Source organism: Mauremys mutica, chromosome 12 (genome assembly GCF_020497125.1).
Source record: "Mauremys mutica isolate MM-2020 ecotype Southern chromosome 12, ASM2049712v1, whole genome shotgun sequence".
Classification (NCBI taxonomy): Eukaryota; Metazoa; Chordata; order Testudines; family Geoemydidae; genus Mauremys; species Mauremys mutica.
The window spans coordinates 64896651-64914478 of record NC_059083.1 but is presented as its reverse complement, the minus strand read 5'-3'; the positions used below and the strand labels follow the sequence as shown (position 1 = coordinate 64914478).

At 43.9% G+C, this 17828-nt stretch overlaps 1 protein-coding gene across 1 annotated transcript in view; it reads right to left on the bottom strand.

The window, feature by feature from the left end:
- Window positions 1-13253, bottom strand: part of LOC123346297 — a 40604-nt gene extending 27351 nt beyond the window's left edge. Inside the window, exons 1-3 of the mRNA XM_044983631.1 lie at window positions 13039-13253; window positions 2725-2862; window positions 1548-1871 (exon numbers count right to left, since the gene is read on the bottom strand). Of these exons, the coding sequence (XP_044839566.1) occupies window positions 1548-1871; window positions 2725-2794 (394 nt within the window). The 5' untranslated portion in view covers window positions 2795-2862; window positions 13039-13253. The remainder of the gene's footprint in view (window positions 1-1547; window positions 1872-2724; window positions 2863-13038) is intronic.
- Window positions 13254-17828: the final 4575 nt, after the last annotated feature.

The window sequence follows — 17828 nt, the reverse complement described above, 5'->3', positions numbered from 1 at the left end:
GATAATAAAAGAAAAGTGGATTGTGGAATCACTAAAGATTCTGGAGATGGCAGGGAGTTTATAAACACAAATGGTTTCTGCCAGGGTGGTTTGGGAGTCTGTTTACACCTGATTTCTCTAAACATTTTATATTGCAGGTGAACGTGTAATGCAGAGGGTTTCACAGCAGTGACTTCAGTCACACACAGTGCAGCCATGTGCTCTACAGGCTTCCCTCCCCCAGCAATTCAACAGCCCTTGGTCCTTTTCTCAGCTCCCTGTGTCTGGTTCAGTGCTGACCTGTGTGACTCCTGCTGTTCTAGCCATGGCTGTCACAACCCCAGCTTTCCTACAGCCCAGACAATTGCTGCCACTTGGGAAATTTTAGATCCTGGTCCCCCCTCACTCTGCTCCCTTATTCCACGGGCCCCATCCTCAGGAGCAAGGGGCTTGCTGATCAATACGGTAGGTGCCCTTTGAAGGCCATTGCAGGGAAAATCAGCCAACCCCAGTTCCAGGCCAGTCTTGGTTAACAAACTCTTACTTTTAAACGGCAGATAAACCCAGGTATTAACTCATTTACTGTAGATCTAAAGGTGCCCTCTTTCCCCTCTCGCTTACCAGAAAGTCTCATTACAGATCCCAGGTCAGACTTCCTCCACAGCTCTACCAATGCATCACAGCCCTCTCTGGCACCATTTGTCTATTCCTGTGTTGCTATACATGGGCTATATAGTGGCTTTGCCCAGGGCAAAAAGCAGCATGTAGCCGCAGTGACCGAGGAGCAGACTTGGAACTCAGACTCACAATCTGGTCCCCAGTTTCCTAAGGGCTCAAGGGAGAGGGAAGGGGCAGGGGGATATTATATGTCAGGCCTCTACCTGGCAAAGGTTACTTCCCCTTGCATGCAGGAGGCAGTTGCATTGCGTGATATGTTGAGGGGAAGCGCAGAACCAAGCTTCCCTGCAATGCTCATGAATGCCCACTCTCTGACAGGCCACATTCATGGGAGGGGGAGTAGTGATGGTACCTGTTGTTACTGCTCTTCCACCCTGCACTGGTACCCGTGACATGGGCAACAGGCACGAGGGAACGGCCTGCCTTATCCCTGGGTGGATACACAGTAAAGGCCACAATCCGGCCCTAAACAAGCTAACATAATACAAATGATGGGAACAGGGAGAAGAACACAGTTAAATTCCGTGTCTCTATTGAGCTAGAACCTTGACAGTCGGTGAGCTCACTCATTATGGAGTGCTGAGAACTAGAACAATAAACACTGAGCTTTCACCTGTCCATCAGAGGTCACCAAACAGTCACCGCTCTTTTATGGTATTTCAACCATTTAAGACAAAGGAGCTGTGCAGGGCCTAACTCAGTGTTTGAAATGTTTTATTTATTCTGAAAACCTCTTTATTTTATCAAAAACCTCTAGTGCTGGTAATCGTCCTTTGAAAACTAATCCATGGACTAACTGAACTTAATTTATTAAAATGCTCAAAAAAGTAACTGAAACCTGGAGTAGCTTTATTATAGTACCCATGATCCCCTCTGTGCCATGAGTTTACCTGTAACCTCAAGGGTTGTACATCCATTGCCTTCCCCAGCATCAGAATAAAGATACCATTGATAACCTCCTTGATCAGTTGCTTTTACTTCCTGTATGTGCAATTCAGAAACATTGTGTTGTAGCACCAACTGAATTCTTCCCTCTTCATGGGAATGCTTTTCTTTCCATGTGTTAATAATAGTTTCTGAGCATGAGTTCCGATTACTACAATTTTCACAGCGCTTAACTATCACGTTTGTAATATTTTTGCTGCCAATGCATGAAATTACTGCCGGTTTGTTATATTCTGTCTTGACATCACTGCAGCTGAAGGTTGCAAACGCTGAGGGGGAAAAAGAACACAAACAAATTATTACTCAAGCAAAAATCATTAAGTGAAAAACAAGTGTTTGATAAAATATAGAATAGGTTTTAGTGTGGAGAAAACTTGTATCCATTATTGACCATTTGGCCATATTCTGTCCCAAATTACACCTGTGCAACCCGACATAAGCAAATACATGTAACTGAGCACAGAATTTTAATTTGGGCTAAACTAATCTCTAGTGTAATTCCACTGATGTCTGTGGAATTACACCTGGGGTGAATGTGCCCTATGATGACAGACAACTAATGACCAGCAGCTAAATCTACTTTACTCAAAGAGCATTTCCAGTGGAGGGAGTAGCACTGTTACCATATTAGCACATCTTAGTCTCAGTCTGGGATCTTGGGGCTCTGTAGACAGGGGTGCTACCAGGAGAGCCAAAGTGGAGCTTCCTTAATGGCTGAGCCAGTGGGAGCAGTGACCAGCCTGTCTGAGCTGCGTGTCACTCTGCAGAGCTCATAGGAGACAAATGGGATATAACGATTGCTCTCAAACCGATCTGCTGGCTGATTCCAAACCACGCTGGTTGTGGTGGGAGCAGAGCTAGAGGGAAGAGGTGATGCTGTGGTTTGCAGTATCCCTTTACACTATCAGTACTGTAATGTCTCTTCTTGCCAAGCTGCTAGTCCCTCTCCACGGAAGGCTCTAGCTTCAGTTCTTTCTAAGTAGCCTAACTCGGTTTCCTCCTTGCCCTCGCCCCAGCTCATTGGGTTGCTGGTTTTAATTGTTAACAGTTCAGCTTTCTCCTTGGAGCATAAAAAGCATATTGTGTGGTGAGAGGCAAACACAGTAACATGAGGTGACTTACTGCTGTCGGAGGCATTTAAGGAAATGAACAGGAACAGGAGGCAGACAGCTGTTTTCTGGAGGGAGCCCATCAGGCGTCTCAGATGTCTGAGCTCCTGAGGTGAAAGATGCTGTAGACGTCCAGCGTTTTGGTATTATTCTATCAGAGCAGAAGAGGTGACATCAATTTCCTGGGTATCACTTAATTTACAGACTTTAGAATTCCTGTCACCTTCTAATCCTGTTTTATCTCCTTTTCACCAGCAACAAAACAACCCCTCACCACAAGCCTTTTGCCGAAGGAAGAACCCATTGTACAACACAGCAAATGCCTTTGGATGATGACTGAGCAGTATAGGGAGGCAGCTCAATCTAGTCAAGGAAGGGGGTTGGTAGTGGGGACACTTGGGTTCTGTTGCTGATTCTGAGGCCGTGTGACCCTGGCTTAGACTGTCCCTGACCCTGGTGACCATTCCCACAGCCCACCCTGGCCTCATGTCTTGGGCACAAAGGAATGCAAGCAAGAGCATGGAAATGGTGATTTTCAAAAGTGTATGTCTCAGCAAAACCTGAATAGAATTTCATGGTATGGGGGTGGGAAGGTCCTTCTCCAGTCTGAGGGGTTTCCCCCTCCTCATATATCAAAGGCCTACTACAAACAAGGGAGGTATGGGAGCTTCTCAAAAAAACAGCCACAAGAATAATTTATACCAGAAAGTGTTAGGCATCCTAAATGTAGGGATTGCTACAAACCCCTATCGTGCTAAAACCAAGAGGAATGTGGCTTCAAATCTGCTGTGGATTAATGACTTCTAAGGACAAGCGGGTAATTGTCTCTATGGCCCAGGCAACCTTGGTGTCTGTGCTGAAGTGGTGGCAAGGGTGTAGTGCAGTCATGGTGCAGGTGTCTGCCATGTGGACACCTGTCCTGCAGGAATTTGGCCTGAGAATCATTACTAAACCACTGAGCAGTTTTCAGACTCTAATAACTTCCCTGCACTGCTACCATGACTGAGATTTGAACCAGTGACTCAGGTGCTAAGCTGCTGGATCCTCCATCACTATCCTGAGACCATCGAGCTCTCAGAAAATAAGAAACATAAATCGTATTTATTCTTCATCTGAATTTGGTGATGCTAAATAATGAAATTCCTGTACTTTTCTTCTTAAACCACCGGAGGGCGTGCTGTGTTCAGTTAACAAGTGACAATGCACAAAATGTATGTTGTTTTGCACTTCTAATCTTTGCAAGTTAAAGGTGCCCTATCCTCCCGTCTCAGGCTACTAGCACCTCCTAAGGAAGTTCCTCTCTGCTTCACAATGCTTAAGTTTATGGAGGATGCTGTACATAAATAAATGTCATTATTTAGAGGGCTGCTGTTAACTTGAAAACAATCTTACTTTTCTCTGAAAAATTTGGACCCACTATTCTTACAAGGTTATTATCACTGAACAAAGTTAAAAAAATATTTTTCTCTATGTTTTCAGTATATTTATTTCGTATATAGTCGATTTCACCGTTTCCCCTAAACAGTCTATTGGCAATAATCTTGTAAAAAATTAGACAGATGCTTAACTTCACTGAGCCAAGGAATTACTCATAAAGATCCTTACAAGCATCAACGAGGGAACAGAAATGTCCTCATAACATCTTTAAAGGAATTTAAGCAAACATTTCTGGACATACTGTTTCAAAGGTGGGCTAGCAGAAGCTAGTCAAATTGAGTCAAATTTTAAAAAATCAAGTTGGCTGATGTCAAACCCCAATGAACAGTGCCATTAAATCCAATGGAAATTAACAATTCTTTGTGTGTGAAATCTTACCATCTGGATACAGTGCATATTTTTTTTTCAGTTCTAGACTACCCATCTGTCTTTTTGTTACTCACAGGTTTGTCAGAATGATTAGCCTACATGACTGGAGAGGCCTCTTAGTTTGGCCTGAAAAAAGCCATCATTTTAGAATCAGAGGGGGAGCCGTGTTAGTCTGGATCTGTAAAAGCAGCAAAGAGTCTTGTGGCACCTTATAGACTAACAGACGTTTGGGAGCATGAGCTTTCGTGGGTGAATACCCACTTCGTCGGATGTATTTTCACCCACGAAAGCTCATGCTCCCAAACGTCTGTTAGTCTATAAGGTGCCAGGAGACTCTTTGCTGCTTTTACATCATTTTAGAGGCATTCAAAGGTGTCTGGAAATTGTGGTCCATTTCAGTTTACATGTGCCAGACTTACAAAAATGAAAAAAATCGCAGACTCTCTATGTCAAGTTTTGTCGCAAGGAAATTATTATTATTATTATTAATAATTAACTAGAGAACCCAGCCTAGAGGTAGGAGAGAGGAGCAAAGGTGGGTGATCCTAGGATCTGTTCCTGCAAACCCTTAAACCCAGGACTTGTAACTTCACCCATTGACTTCATAGGACTATTCCCATAAGTGAGGTCGCTTAAGTGTTTTGCAGGATACTGGGCCTTGAGATTAGTTGTCTCCTTCATGACCTATGTGCATACTTCTTCTTGTTCATCTTGGGCTCTTGTGTAATCTTTATCTTTGTTTTCAGTCTGTAACTGTACAACTACCCTCATTTCAGGCTGTGTTTTCTCTGCTACTCTCCAGCACTGCACTGGAGAATTTGTACCTTGGATCTGCCTCTTTCTTACCTTTGGCTACTTCTTGCTCTTATTTTTAATTCTGCACAGGTCTGTACATTGCTCATTCTTTCCTGCATGGCTCAAACTCTTCGGTATAGATTCTTATCTCTGGAAACATTTTCAATGTCCTCCCTGTCATGTTGATGAAAATCATAGATTTGAATGTCGTGCTCAGGAAAGGGTTCCGTTAAGACTGAGCCAGACTTAGCATAGGAAGCTGATGTTGGGCAAACTTCTCCCACAGGCTCCATTAACACACCTCAATCCCATCCTGCAACATCTACATATTCTGCCACTAAATCTGCACAGAGCTTTGCCAGTGCTCCTCAGCCCTGACCGGCAGCACAGCTGTTCCATTCCTAGGCCCACACACAGCTCTGCCAAAGCATCTCAGTGCTGATCTGCAGCACCAACTTTTTTGCCTACACACAACAGTGCCAAAGTACCTTCATTCTGGAGGAAACCAGAGGCAAAGGGGTTCCTGCAACAATGAACTAATGAGAAATTGTACATAGATTTTCACAGACCAACATTTTCCAATTTCTCCCAGCTCTAATGTTGATCTGTGAGCCGTATACCACTCTGTACAGATGTTGTAGCCTGTTCTGTATATTTTGTGTGGATTTCACAAAATGTGTATGAAATATTTGGACAGCTCTACAAGGTTTTCATGTGGGGCCTTTTATTCAGACCAGTAGAATCAGGCACATACTTAACTAAACTTTTCATTAATGCCAAGATCTACTTGTCCTTCAAATAGATATCTCAATAAAAATGGTGAGGAGGGAACCAGGAATCTGAATTAATAAGTGCTGCAGCAAACCTGAAGGGGCCATCACCAGAACAGCATCATCGGGGAGTGACAGGACACACTCATCCCCCAGTGTTTGCACCTGTGCTTTGAAGTGACCTCATTTTCCATCTAGCCCTTAAGGTACCATATTGTACAATACCAGATACCTACAAATAAAACGATTAGACTGTGATATAAATCAGAGCAGTCAGGTAGAATTGCCAATAGCTCTTAGGGGAAATCGTTTCACTAGACTGAACTTTCTGCTCCGTCAGTATCAGTGAAGTGTGACATTTAACTTTGCCTTTAGCCTTATCAGCTGTGCCAGTGTTCTTCAGGTTGGGTCTGTTCCCAGGTGCAGAACTTAGCCACTCTTACAACCTGTCCTGGGATGAGCACCTTCCACAGGATCCTTAACTCCCATTGATGTCAATGAGAGTTGAAGCTGCTCAGGACTAGGCCGTTCATAGCTAGGGTCTGATTTCCCCACCTTTACCACGGTGCAAGCTTGGAGGAACTCTGTGAAGTCAATGGAGGTAACACCCATGTCTAACTGATGAAGGTGAAGGGAAGATTAGGGCCCCATAACTTATTTTATGGCACTTTGCTCTCCAAGGGAAACTGAAAAGTTTATCATTTGCCAGTCCAGGCCCCACAGATCTCAGCTGCACTCCAGACTCAAGGCACCTCTGACCACTGGCAGAGGTTTGGGAACAAGGCTGAGCTTCAGGCTGTTTTTCACGGTCTAAGAAGCAGTTTGCACGTCCCTACTCAACTGGCCTGATTCTGTGAGATCAGGGCTGAGCACTGCCGGCTGACAGTGTCACCAATGGCAGTTGAGGGTGGGGAGCTGAGAGATAGATGGAGCCATAAATCACCTTTGAATTCTTCACCAAGGTCACAAGGAGGTTTGGCTACTAAATCCTTGGGCAGAATTTGCCCCTAGTGTACATGGGTGCAACTTACATTGACTACAGGGGGGCGCTGAACCTGCTTATGCCCGGATGAATTTAGGACTACAAGCCAACGCTGAACTCAGTAGTGTCACATGTAAATCAGTGTAGCTCTGACTTCAATGGCACAATGCCAATTTACACCCGATGAGGAACTGATCCTAGATGTTTAATCATATCTCAGGAGGCACCAGAGGTGAAGCTATTCCAGCAAAAGTCAGCAGGATATTAACAAGATGCTCTGTACTTTTCATGTCCATTTGTCAATAAAAATGGATTAAAAAAAAAAGATAAGACATGGTCACTAACGTGGGACCTTTTAAGGTATGGTAGAGAATTAAACACTGCCATGCAGGGGCCTGGAGAACAGCTCCTACCTGTCTATGGCTGAAAGATGTTAATACAGAGATAGATGCATATCATTAAGGAGCATTGATATTAAGTGTGGTTAGTGTTGAATGCAAAGTTTTGTAACTTGAATAAAGACACACGTAAGGCCCCACCTACACTGTAAAAAGCCCCTGGTTGGTGATTCCACTATGGTTACTGCCTGACACAGTTAGCCACATGGTTCAGGCTTGCAGTGTAGGGAAAGGGGAAAAAGGCAATCCAGGAAACTACAGGCCTATTAGTTTGGCCTCAGTTGTATGCCAAGTCTTGGAACAAATTTTGAAAGAGAAAGTAGTTAAGGACATAGAAGTAAACACCAATTGGGAGAAAATGCAACACGGTTTTACAAAAGGTAGATCGTGCCAGACCAACCTGATCTCCGTCTCTGAGAATGTAACTGATTTTTTAGACAAAGGAAATGCAGTAGATCTAATCTACCTGGATTTTAGGAAGGCATTTGATACAGTTCCACATGGGAAAATATTAGTAAAATTGGAGAAGATGGGGATTGATGTGAGAACTGAAAGGTGGATAAGGGACTGATAAAAGGAGAGACTACAGTGGGTCATACTGAAAGGGGAACTGTCAGGCTGGAGGGAGGTTACTAGTGGAGTTCCTCAGGGATCAGTCTTAGTACCAATCTTATTTAACATTTTTATTACTGACCTTGGCACATCAAGAGAGGTATTTCCAATAGAAACAGGGAAGTGTTACTACTGTTATACAAGGCACCGTTGAGAACTCATCTGGAATACTGTGTGCAATTCTGGGCTCCCATGTTTAAGAAAGATGAATTCAGACTGGAACAGATGCCAAGAAGGGCTACTAGGATGATCTGAGAAATGGAGAACCTACCTTATGAGAGGAGACTCAAAGAGCTTGGCTTGTTTAGCGTAACCAAAAGAAGGCTGAGGGGAGAGATGACTGTGCTCTGTAAATACATCAGAGGGATAAATACCAGGGAGGGAGAGGAATTATTTAAGTTAAGCGTCAATGAGGACACAAAAACAAATGGATATAAACTGCCCATCAACAAGTTTAGAGTTGAAATTAGAGGAAGGTTTCTAACCATCAGAGGAGTGAAGTTCTGGAGCAGCTTCCCAAGGGGAGCAGTGGAGGGCAAAAAACCTGACTGGCTTCAAGACTGACCTTGAGAAGTTAATGGAGGGGATGGTATGATGAGGGATGGGGAGGGCTCTGAGTTACTACAGAGAATTCTTTCCCAGGTATCTGCCTGACATGCTCAGGATCTAACTGATCTCCATATTTGGGGTCACGAAGGAATTTTCCCCCAGGTCAGATTGGCAGAAACCTTGGGGGGGGTTCATTATCCTCTGCACGGGTCACTTGCAGGTTTAAACTAGTGTAAATGGTGGATTCTCTGTAACTTAAAGTCTTTAAACCATGATTTGAGGACTTCATTAACTCAGCCAGAGGTTAAGGGTCTATTACAGGAGTTGTAGGGGGGGGCTGGAGGGAAAGATTCTGTGGGCTGCGATGTGCAGGTCAGACTAGAAGATCATGATGGTCCCTTCTGACCTTAAAGTCTATGAGTAAGAGTTCCTCCTGCATGAACTGAATTCCTGAATCCCATGAATCCTTGTACTTTGCCACAGCATGATTTGCTTAGCCATAGCGTAACCTGTTTTTTTTTAAATTGACTAAAACCTTGCAGTGTAATGGGACAGATAAGTGAGATATCTCATATTTTGTATGATGTCCCTTGCTCGGCCACACACACATTTCTTGTGTCTCCAGACTTGGTCTGGAAAACTCGGGAGGGTTTTTCTGATAAGCCTCCCTTCTGCTGAGGCTACCTATACCCTGGGCGAAATTCAACCCTGGGGTAGCTCCTCTGAAATTAATGTGATGGGTTTGGCCCCCTGTGAACTGCCTTTTGCAGAAGCACAAGAGCAAATATCAGAAATGAGGGGCTGGAAAGGGGGGAATTAACCAAAGAAGGAAGGGAGTTTGGGAGATAACGAATCAGACTCTCTGGCCCTAACTAGAAAGCTCGGAGCTCAGATAGCAAACGGTTAGGAGTGCATGAATTTTGTTCATCAGCTGCAACCTTTTTGTGTCTCTCGTTTTCCCATGGTTTGGCTTTGTTTCTTGCATTTCATTTGCTATACACAAGGCCTATGTTTATTAAGACGGAAATAAACAGATTAACCTAGTGGTCCAGAGCTCAGTCTTTTCATACTGGGAAGATACAATGTTGATCCAATGTTAATAAAGGGTCACATCCTGCAACCCTTACTCTGGCAAAGCACCCAGTGAAGTCAGGGGGATTTATCCTGAGTGAACACATAGGACTGCAGGGTTTGGTTTGTTAAAAATAAAACTCAGGATTCAAAAGTGCTTCCCAAATATTATACAGATAATTCTCACAGCCCAGTTGTGAAGTAGGGTTTGAAATACCCTATTCTACAGACAGATAAACTGAGGCAAAAAGGGCCTTGCTCAGGATCACAAGGTAATTCTACGGCAAAGGGAAGAATACAAAGCAGAGGTGAAATAATGGTTCCTATTGAAATTAATAGCAAAATTCCCATTGACATCCATGGAGCCAAGATTTCAGCTAAGGAGTCCCAATCTTACACTGCTACTCTGATGACTAAACCCCACTTCCTCCCACCTTAAATCATGGAGGCTTGCACGAACAAGGCCAGGGAACCAGTTCTTAGTACGGTGAGTGACAAGCAGAGGGATAAATTCATTCCTGGTGCAACCCTTTGATGTCAGGAGAGTTACATCAGTGACTAATTTGTGTCCATCTGTACAAAGGGGCATGGGGGACAAGACGTCCACTCAATGTGCAGCGGCAGGCTAAAAAGACAACAGAATGTTGGGAATCATTAATAAAGGGATGGATAATATGACAGAAAATATCATATTACCTCTATATAAATCCATGGTAGGCCCAAATCTTGAATACTGCGTGCAGATTGTGGTCACCCCATCTCAAAGATATATTGGAATTGGAAAAGGTACAGAAAAGGGCAACAAAAATGATTAGGGGTATGGAACAGCTTCCATATGAAGAGAGATTAATAAGACTGGGACTTTTCAGCTTGGAAATGAGACGGTTAAGGGGGAATATGATAGAGGTCTATAAAATCATGACAGGTATGGAGAAAGTAAATGAGGAAGTGTTATTTACTCCTTATAACACAAGAACTAAGGGTCACCAAATGAAATTAGTAGGCAGCAGGTTTAAAACAAACAAAAGAAAGAGCATAGTCAACCTATGGAATTCCTTGCCAGAGGATGTTGTGAAGGCCAAGGCACTAACGGGGTTCAAAAAAGAACTAGATAAGTTCATGGAAGATAGGTCCATCAATGGCTATTAGGCAGGGATGGTGTTCCTAGCCTCTGTTTGCTGGAAGCTGGGAATGGTGACGGGATGGATCACTTGATGATTATCTATTCTGTTCATAACCTCTGAAGCACCTGGCATTGGTCACTGTTGGAAGACAGGATACTGGGCTAGATGGACCATTGCTCTGACCCAGTATAACCATTCTTATGTCCTTATGACAAAGGAGAGATGGTGTTTAGGAGGGTGATAGACAATTAACAGGCTCCATATCTTCCCTACAATATATAAATGCACCTGCATTTCACAACCCCCACTGCACATGCACACCAGGTGTTCATCCCATGACCTTTTTGGTGTCTGCTACAACAAATGGATAGGTGATGTGGATCTGGAGATCTCTGCTTTCCAGGGGGTTGACAGAGATCCCAGCAGATCACCAGTTAAATAAGGAGGCTGCTATCAGCCTTTTAAAAGGTAACTTGCTCCAAATTTCAGATCCCCTTTGCTAGTGGCAGAATCAGACTTGCTGAAGAATTCAGGGATTGTTGAATTCCTCACACTCCAGACTAAGTACCTGCTAGCTGTGAGATTCAATCCATAAACACTGTACGACAAATAGAAAACACTGAACAAAATGTGAGCTATTGAAAACAATAAGGAAATCGAGCCAACAAAAAATAACCTGCCCCAGAAAAGTCTTCCTTGAATTGTCACACCGAGTCTGCAGCTTCATTCTGGCAATCCTAGTTGGGTTTATATTCACTTGAAAGGTCCTTCCTGCTGAGTTACAGCTGAAATTAATTGGGACCCATTAACTCAACTGGGGAAAACACTTTTCCCTGTCAATAACTCTACAAAATAAGCGCTACCGCCCTAAAAGAAAACCTGCAAGATGACAAGAAAGAACACCACACAACATGGCTCTGAGACAAACAAAACAGCGAAATCAGCAATTTACTGGGGTGACGGGATTCTGTGGGGAAGCTGTATTAGACTCCGTGGGAAAGAATGCAAAATAAGCTGAATATTTTAAAGCACATTTGCTCAAACCACTGGCTATTACTCAAGAGTTGTTTACTGCTTGCAGCCTTTAAAGTGATTTTAAATGAAAAGAGATGTGGCTGTGTGGAAAGTTAATTTCAAGTCAATACATCCCTGCAAACTAGATTGTTACTGGTTTGCTTCCAGCCCTGCTGCAGTCACAACAGATCTCCTTAGAATTTAGTAGTAGGTACACTAGCAGTATAAATCCATGCTGTAATGTAATGCTCAGTGCCTGCTACTTCTCAAAATCAAGAGTTGCAAGAATTTTAATTGTAAAGTTATGACAAACTATTTAAAACCATTCCTTTGCAAAACATCTACAAAATAACCACTTTAGGAAAAGGGGTCATCCCCTTTCCAAAAACACCACTAACACGATATGGCAAATAGCATCAGTGTGATGGGACACTCACCTGAAGATTAAAATTCTGGATGTGTTATAGTGATTCAGGACCTGACTGTCCATGCTTTGCCCCTTGTATGGTTATTCACACCTGTGTAAAGTGGCTGTAAAATGGGACCATTTTGATAGGGTAACATTTTTTTACCCACTTTGCACAAGTATAAATGATACGAAGACAGAAGAGAATTATGCAAAAGTTTTGCTAAACAGCACTCAAATGCAGAACATTTGTAGCACACCTATGTCACAAGTTGCTTCTTCACCACAAAACAAGGTGGTGTGTTTTTACATGGTTAGCAATCTCAATATAAACACCTACTGCAGACTATAATTTTTACCTCCATGTACCTAGTTGAAGTAAATCTCAGGTTAGGGGTGTTTGACCTCAACTAATTACAAAGAGGTAAAACTACAGTGTCTTGCATGTCGATTTAGCTATCACAAAGTACAAAACAATGTACAAATATTTTGCAATGAATACATATTCTTAGTCTCATTTCATGCCAGGTAAAAGCAATCTTAAAACATTTGGAAAAATACTCAAGGTTGCAGAGAATTGTTTGCACATCCTAAGCAACATGCATAGAACACAAGCAACAGGGAACTTCCTTATACAGCATATGTTCTAGAAGAGTGAGTTGCTTAGCTGATAACTTAGATTTTCAATACAAATTCCTAACTAACTGTTTAAACTGGAAACCAGCAAGCTTTGTAATGGAAAAAAAACAATCTGGCTGTCACTTGTTCAGACCTAGGAAAAGAATAACCTAGTACAGTACCTGAAAGCTGACAAGCATCCAAAATAAGTTTTTGATCCGTGACTGCTTTGTTCCCTAGTAAAGTCACTTCCAGCAGCTGGCAATCTTGCAAGAGGAGAACTTCAGCTGTAAGCTATTAACTTTCCCACTCCAGTTTATTCTGCAGATGCTTCAGCCCATGGGGTTGTTTTCATAGCCTGGCAGGTGAGTGGAAGCTGGGATTTTCCTGCTTCGTGTTGTTTATCTTTGAGCTCGGATATGAAATGAAAGCACTGGATTTCCCATCATAACACCAAGGGACTTTCACTTTCATTCCTATAGCCTGCACTTTTACCTAACTAAATATGAACTGGTACTATCTTTCTCAGTGCTGGATACAGGTAGAGGAATTAGAAATCATTGTACAGGTCAAGAAAAGGTGAGGCTATGCCAGTGGCTTTCGAGTTGTGGGAAGGACACAACTGCGGCAAAAAGGGAGAAATGACTCAGTGTCATAATTAAGCACATTATCTCTATTTGTAGAGCTGGTTCTTACATGGGTGCTTGGCTGGTGCCATAACTTTAAGCAGTGGGAGAATAACAGTAGGGTGGACTGGACCTCAGACTAGGACCTCAGACTAGGACCCCTGTTCCCTGGGACCTCTTTCTAGCTCTGCCACTGATTGGCTGTGTGACTCTGGGTAAGTCTAGTGAACTTCCCTGAGTCTCAGGTTCTCTATTTGTAAAATGATGCTCACCAGCCATGGCAGGGCGATTTGAGATCTACTGATGAGCAGCACTATCTATACAAGTATTGTTATTGTTTAAATGGAAACGGTAGGTAGCATTATTCTGCAATGTCCTTTTGAGGGAGGGAGTGCGGCTCGATGGGTTTGAGCAAGGACTCCTGGGTTCTATTCCTTATTGCCTCACACTCTGTCATGTGGCCTTTGTGTGCCTCAGTTTACCCATCTCTAAAATGGTTCACAAAGGTGTTGGGAGGTTGCATTCCTTACTCAGGTGAAATGCTCAGAGACCCAAGTGGAATCATCCCCAGTGTTTGTAAAGTGCTTTGAGATCAGTGGAGGAAAAGCTAAGCACTAACTACTACTGACATCAGTGAAGGAGAGGGGCATGTATCAGTTTCCAGAAAGACAAACAACAAACCAGTATAGGCTCAGGCATAGCAGTCTCTCCAGCAGTGCTTTAGGCTGCCAGCATATGGTTTGAACCAAATGTTCCCAGTGGATCTCAGCTGCGTCCCAGACCAATAAAACCTTCCGAGGCAGCATGTAGGGAATGGGAATGGGATGAGTGATTCATGCAAAGTGTAGACTCAAAACACATGTTGCCCTGCTTTCGTGCCTGCTGTTTGCACTGCCATGTATATGTACAGCAAGAGACGATAGAACAAAAAATCCCAGAAAGCCATTTCTGGACTCTCATCTGGTTCAATGTGGCTTGGAGATGGAAGAGTGGCAGTGAGTGGTGGATTTAAGTAATAATGGTGGATTCCTTTAGAAAGATTCTGCCACATTTCAAAGTGCCTTATTGTACGGTCATGTTCTCAGGCAAATGGGCCCAGATCCTCAAAGGCATTTAGTTGTATAACCTGCACTGATTTCATTGATTTAGGAGCCTAAATACGTTGGAGGATCTGGCCCACGGTTGCTAATTCCTAGCATGTGGTACTAAGATCTCAAGAGGGCTCCTGACACAGACACTGACTCAACATGGTTGTGTATCCACCAGCAGAAGGCAGAGGATTGAAAAAGAAATCCCAAACTCAGACTCCAATATATAGGAGTCGCTGCTTGGGAAGTTTGGGGATGAACACACTTTGAGTGGAACAGGGAGGCTGGAGAGTTTGGTCTAGAACACAAGATGTGGGAATCCTGGGTTCCACTCCCGACTCTGTCAATCTGTGGCCACACAAAAGCAAGTTCTTGTCCTCCAACACAACGCCCAGATGAATAGGTTTTGTCCAGGGGCCTATGCATGGAGTTGAGAGGATGGAATCCTCCCTCCTTCACCCTGTATCCAAGGTATATGGAGCAGCCAGGTAGCCACTGCAGTGGTTTTCCCAAGCCTAACTGCCATGGCCCAGGCCCACTGCCTCTCCTACTCCCATGTCCCTTGCCACAGAGAAAGCCCACATGGCGCAGTGCTCTGTGGGTGGAGGGAGACTTCACCCTGTTTCTTGACAGAGATGAAAACCATGCTCTGCACCAGCATGGGGGATGAATCCCAGCTGGCACATTTTAAAGCAACTGGACATTTTATATTAAAGTGAACGGACACTCGAGCAGCACTATAGGGTCAACAAATGGGCTGCCATTTCCTGGAACACATCCACACGAGCTGTCCCAGTGACATCAATGGAATTATGTGTGTGAGTAAAGACTGCAAATGTTACTTGCAGACTCAGGCTCCAGGACAGAGGGGATTGCCCTCCTAAGATCAGAGGGGTGCATTTCCCTTTGACTTTCTGCTGTCAAATTTTAGGGCTGGGAGCTTCCTTCACACCTCATTTAAACCCGGCTTGTTTGCCATTTTTGTCTCCTGGAGTAGGAGCCCTTCTGGTATAAACATTTTCATCCAACACCTTGTGCCTCTACAGCTTGAGTTGTGTCTTTCTGCCCATTCCTTTCGGCTCTTGTGTGGCAAGAGCTTCTACCAAGCACATTAAATGAAACATGGGACTGGGTGCTAGTCTTTGCTTCCTTAATCGCTTCCTTTGCATCTGATCATCTTCAGTGGATGTTGTGAGACTCCTCTTCCCCCTCCCCCCTGGTGCTTAAAGGTGTCAATCACAAAGGTGGGGGATTTTACTATTTACAGTGCTCACAGGAGAAAGCTTAGGCCAGATAGATAGGTGCCTTTGCTAGCATTTCTATAGATTTAAAGAAATAAACATTCACCCTACTGCAGAACTGATGGAAGAACTTGGCTTCTGGAATGACCTATGTCCTGCTGCTGATGCAATCTTACGCCTTATTTCCATGTTTATCTCTAGATATTCCCCATGCATTGGTTACCCCCAAAATGGAGAATTAGGTTGAAACCCATTCAGATTTGCTAATTATTGTAATTCAGATTTTAAACCCTAAGGGATGAAAGGATAAAGCACAACCATCCTTTCTACTAAGGGCCTCAATTGCCAAGAATTTTCTCGCCAAATCCTCAGTTCGGGCCTCTTCCTAAACTAGGTGCCAAGCATCAATCCTTTATGGAGACAAGCAATGGGTGGGGGAAGAGGAAGCAAGAGTACACAGTGTGTACACAAAGCACGCTCATCCAGCATCAATCAAATCCTGCAATCCAATCAATGAAATAAAGCCAACCAGTGAAATGTAAAGACTTTTCCAAAGGCCTTGTCCCAATCCCATTAGAATTGGCATTTCAAGGAGTTTCGCATCCCCTAAGAGATTTCTAGGCAGGGGAGTAACTCCATAAACAGATTCATCATCTGAAAACTAGAGATGGGGCAAGCAAATCTGAGCCTCTACAAGACTCCAGGTTCAGTGTCCCTCTTTCTCTGGGCCCATTCTGTTCTGCCGTGTGAGGAACTTGAGGCTGCAGACACAGCAGCACTGGCTGGATTAGTCATGAAAACAAAAGGAAAAGGGAGCACTAGAAATTCATTGTTAGTACAGTGCCGGGTTTCTCAGAAACACAAAGACACACTTTAGAAAAGGGAGAGGAAGCTGGCACAGAAGTGTTTGTTTGGCCTTTTTGAAGTTCCCTTTCCTTTGTGAGCAACCAGCACACCCCATGTTCCCCAGTGTGAGCAACCAGCTTCGCTCTCCAGTGCCCAGAGACAGCAGAACTATGACTCCCCGCCTGGAGCCCCATGTTCCCTGGGGGAGCCTATCAGTACCCACTCTGAGCTCCCCTGAGTACAGAGGGTGTAGAGCCATAGTGAAGGGAGGCTTCTTGTCCTGCTCCCCACCACATAGTGCACCTACCTAAGGGCCAACCAGACTCTAACTCTCAGAGGCAGATTTTTCAGCAGAGTCCAGCTCCCATTTATGCACCTAAACACGGGCCAGAGAGTGCAAAATGCTTACTACCCAGTATGCCGAGCTCTCTTGGAAATGCTGATTACATGTGATCCAGCATCATGTAGAACAAGCAGGTTTCACATCTCCTAAAACAGCCCTTAATTTGGCCAGTTAAGAAAAGCAACAAACCAAACCCCGTGCAGTAGAAGAGAGACGTCAAAGAGCAGGGTATCCAATATATGGCTCCTTAACTCACAGAACCATAGACATCAGAGAAGGAAAAGCCCTGTTATGTCCTCCTCTCTAACAACTCTCTGGATCTCTGATACGTTAGAATATTAGGGTTGGAAGAGACCTCAGGAGGTCATCTAGTCCAATCCTCTGCTCAAAGCAGGACCAACACCAACTAAATCATCCCAGCCAAGGCTTTGTCAAGCCTGGCCTTAAAAACTTCTAAGGATAGAGATTCTACCACCGCCCTAGGTAACCCATTCCAGTGCTTCACCACCCTCCTAGTGAAATAGTGTTTCCTAATATAAAACCTAGACCTCCCCCACTGCAACTTGAGACCATTGCTGCTTGTTCTGTCATCTGCCACCACTGAGAACAGCCGAGCTCCATCCTCTTTGGAGCCCCCTTTCAAGTAGTTGAAGGCTTCTATCAAATCCCCCCTCACTCTTCTCTTCTGCAGACTAAATAACCCCAGTTCCCTCAGCCTCTCCTCATAAGTCATGTGCCCCAGCCCCCTAATAATTTTCATTGCCCTCCACTGAACTCTCTCCAATTTGTCCATATCCCTTCTCTAGTGGGGGGGACCAAAACTGGATG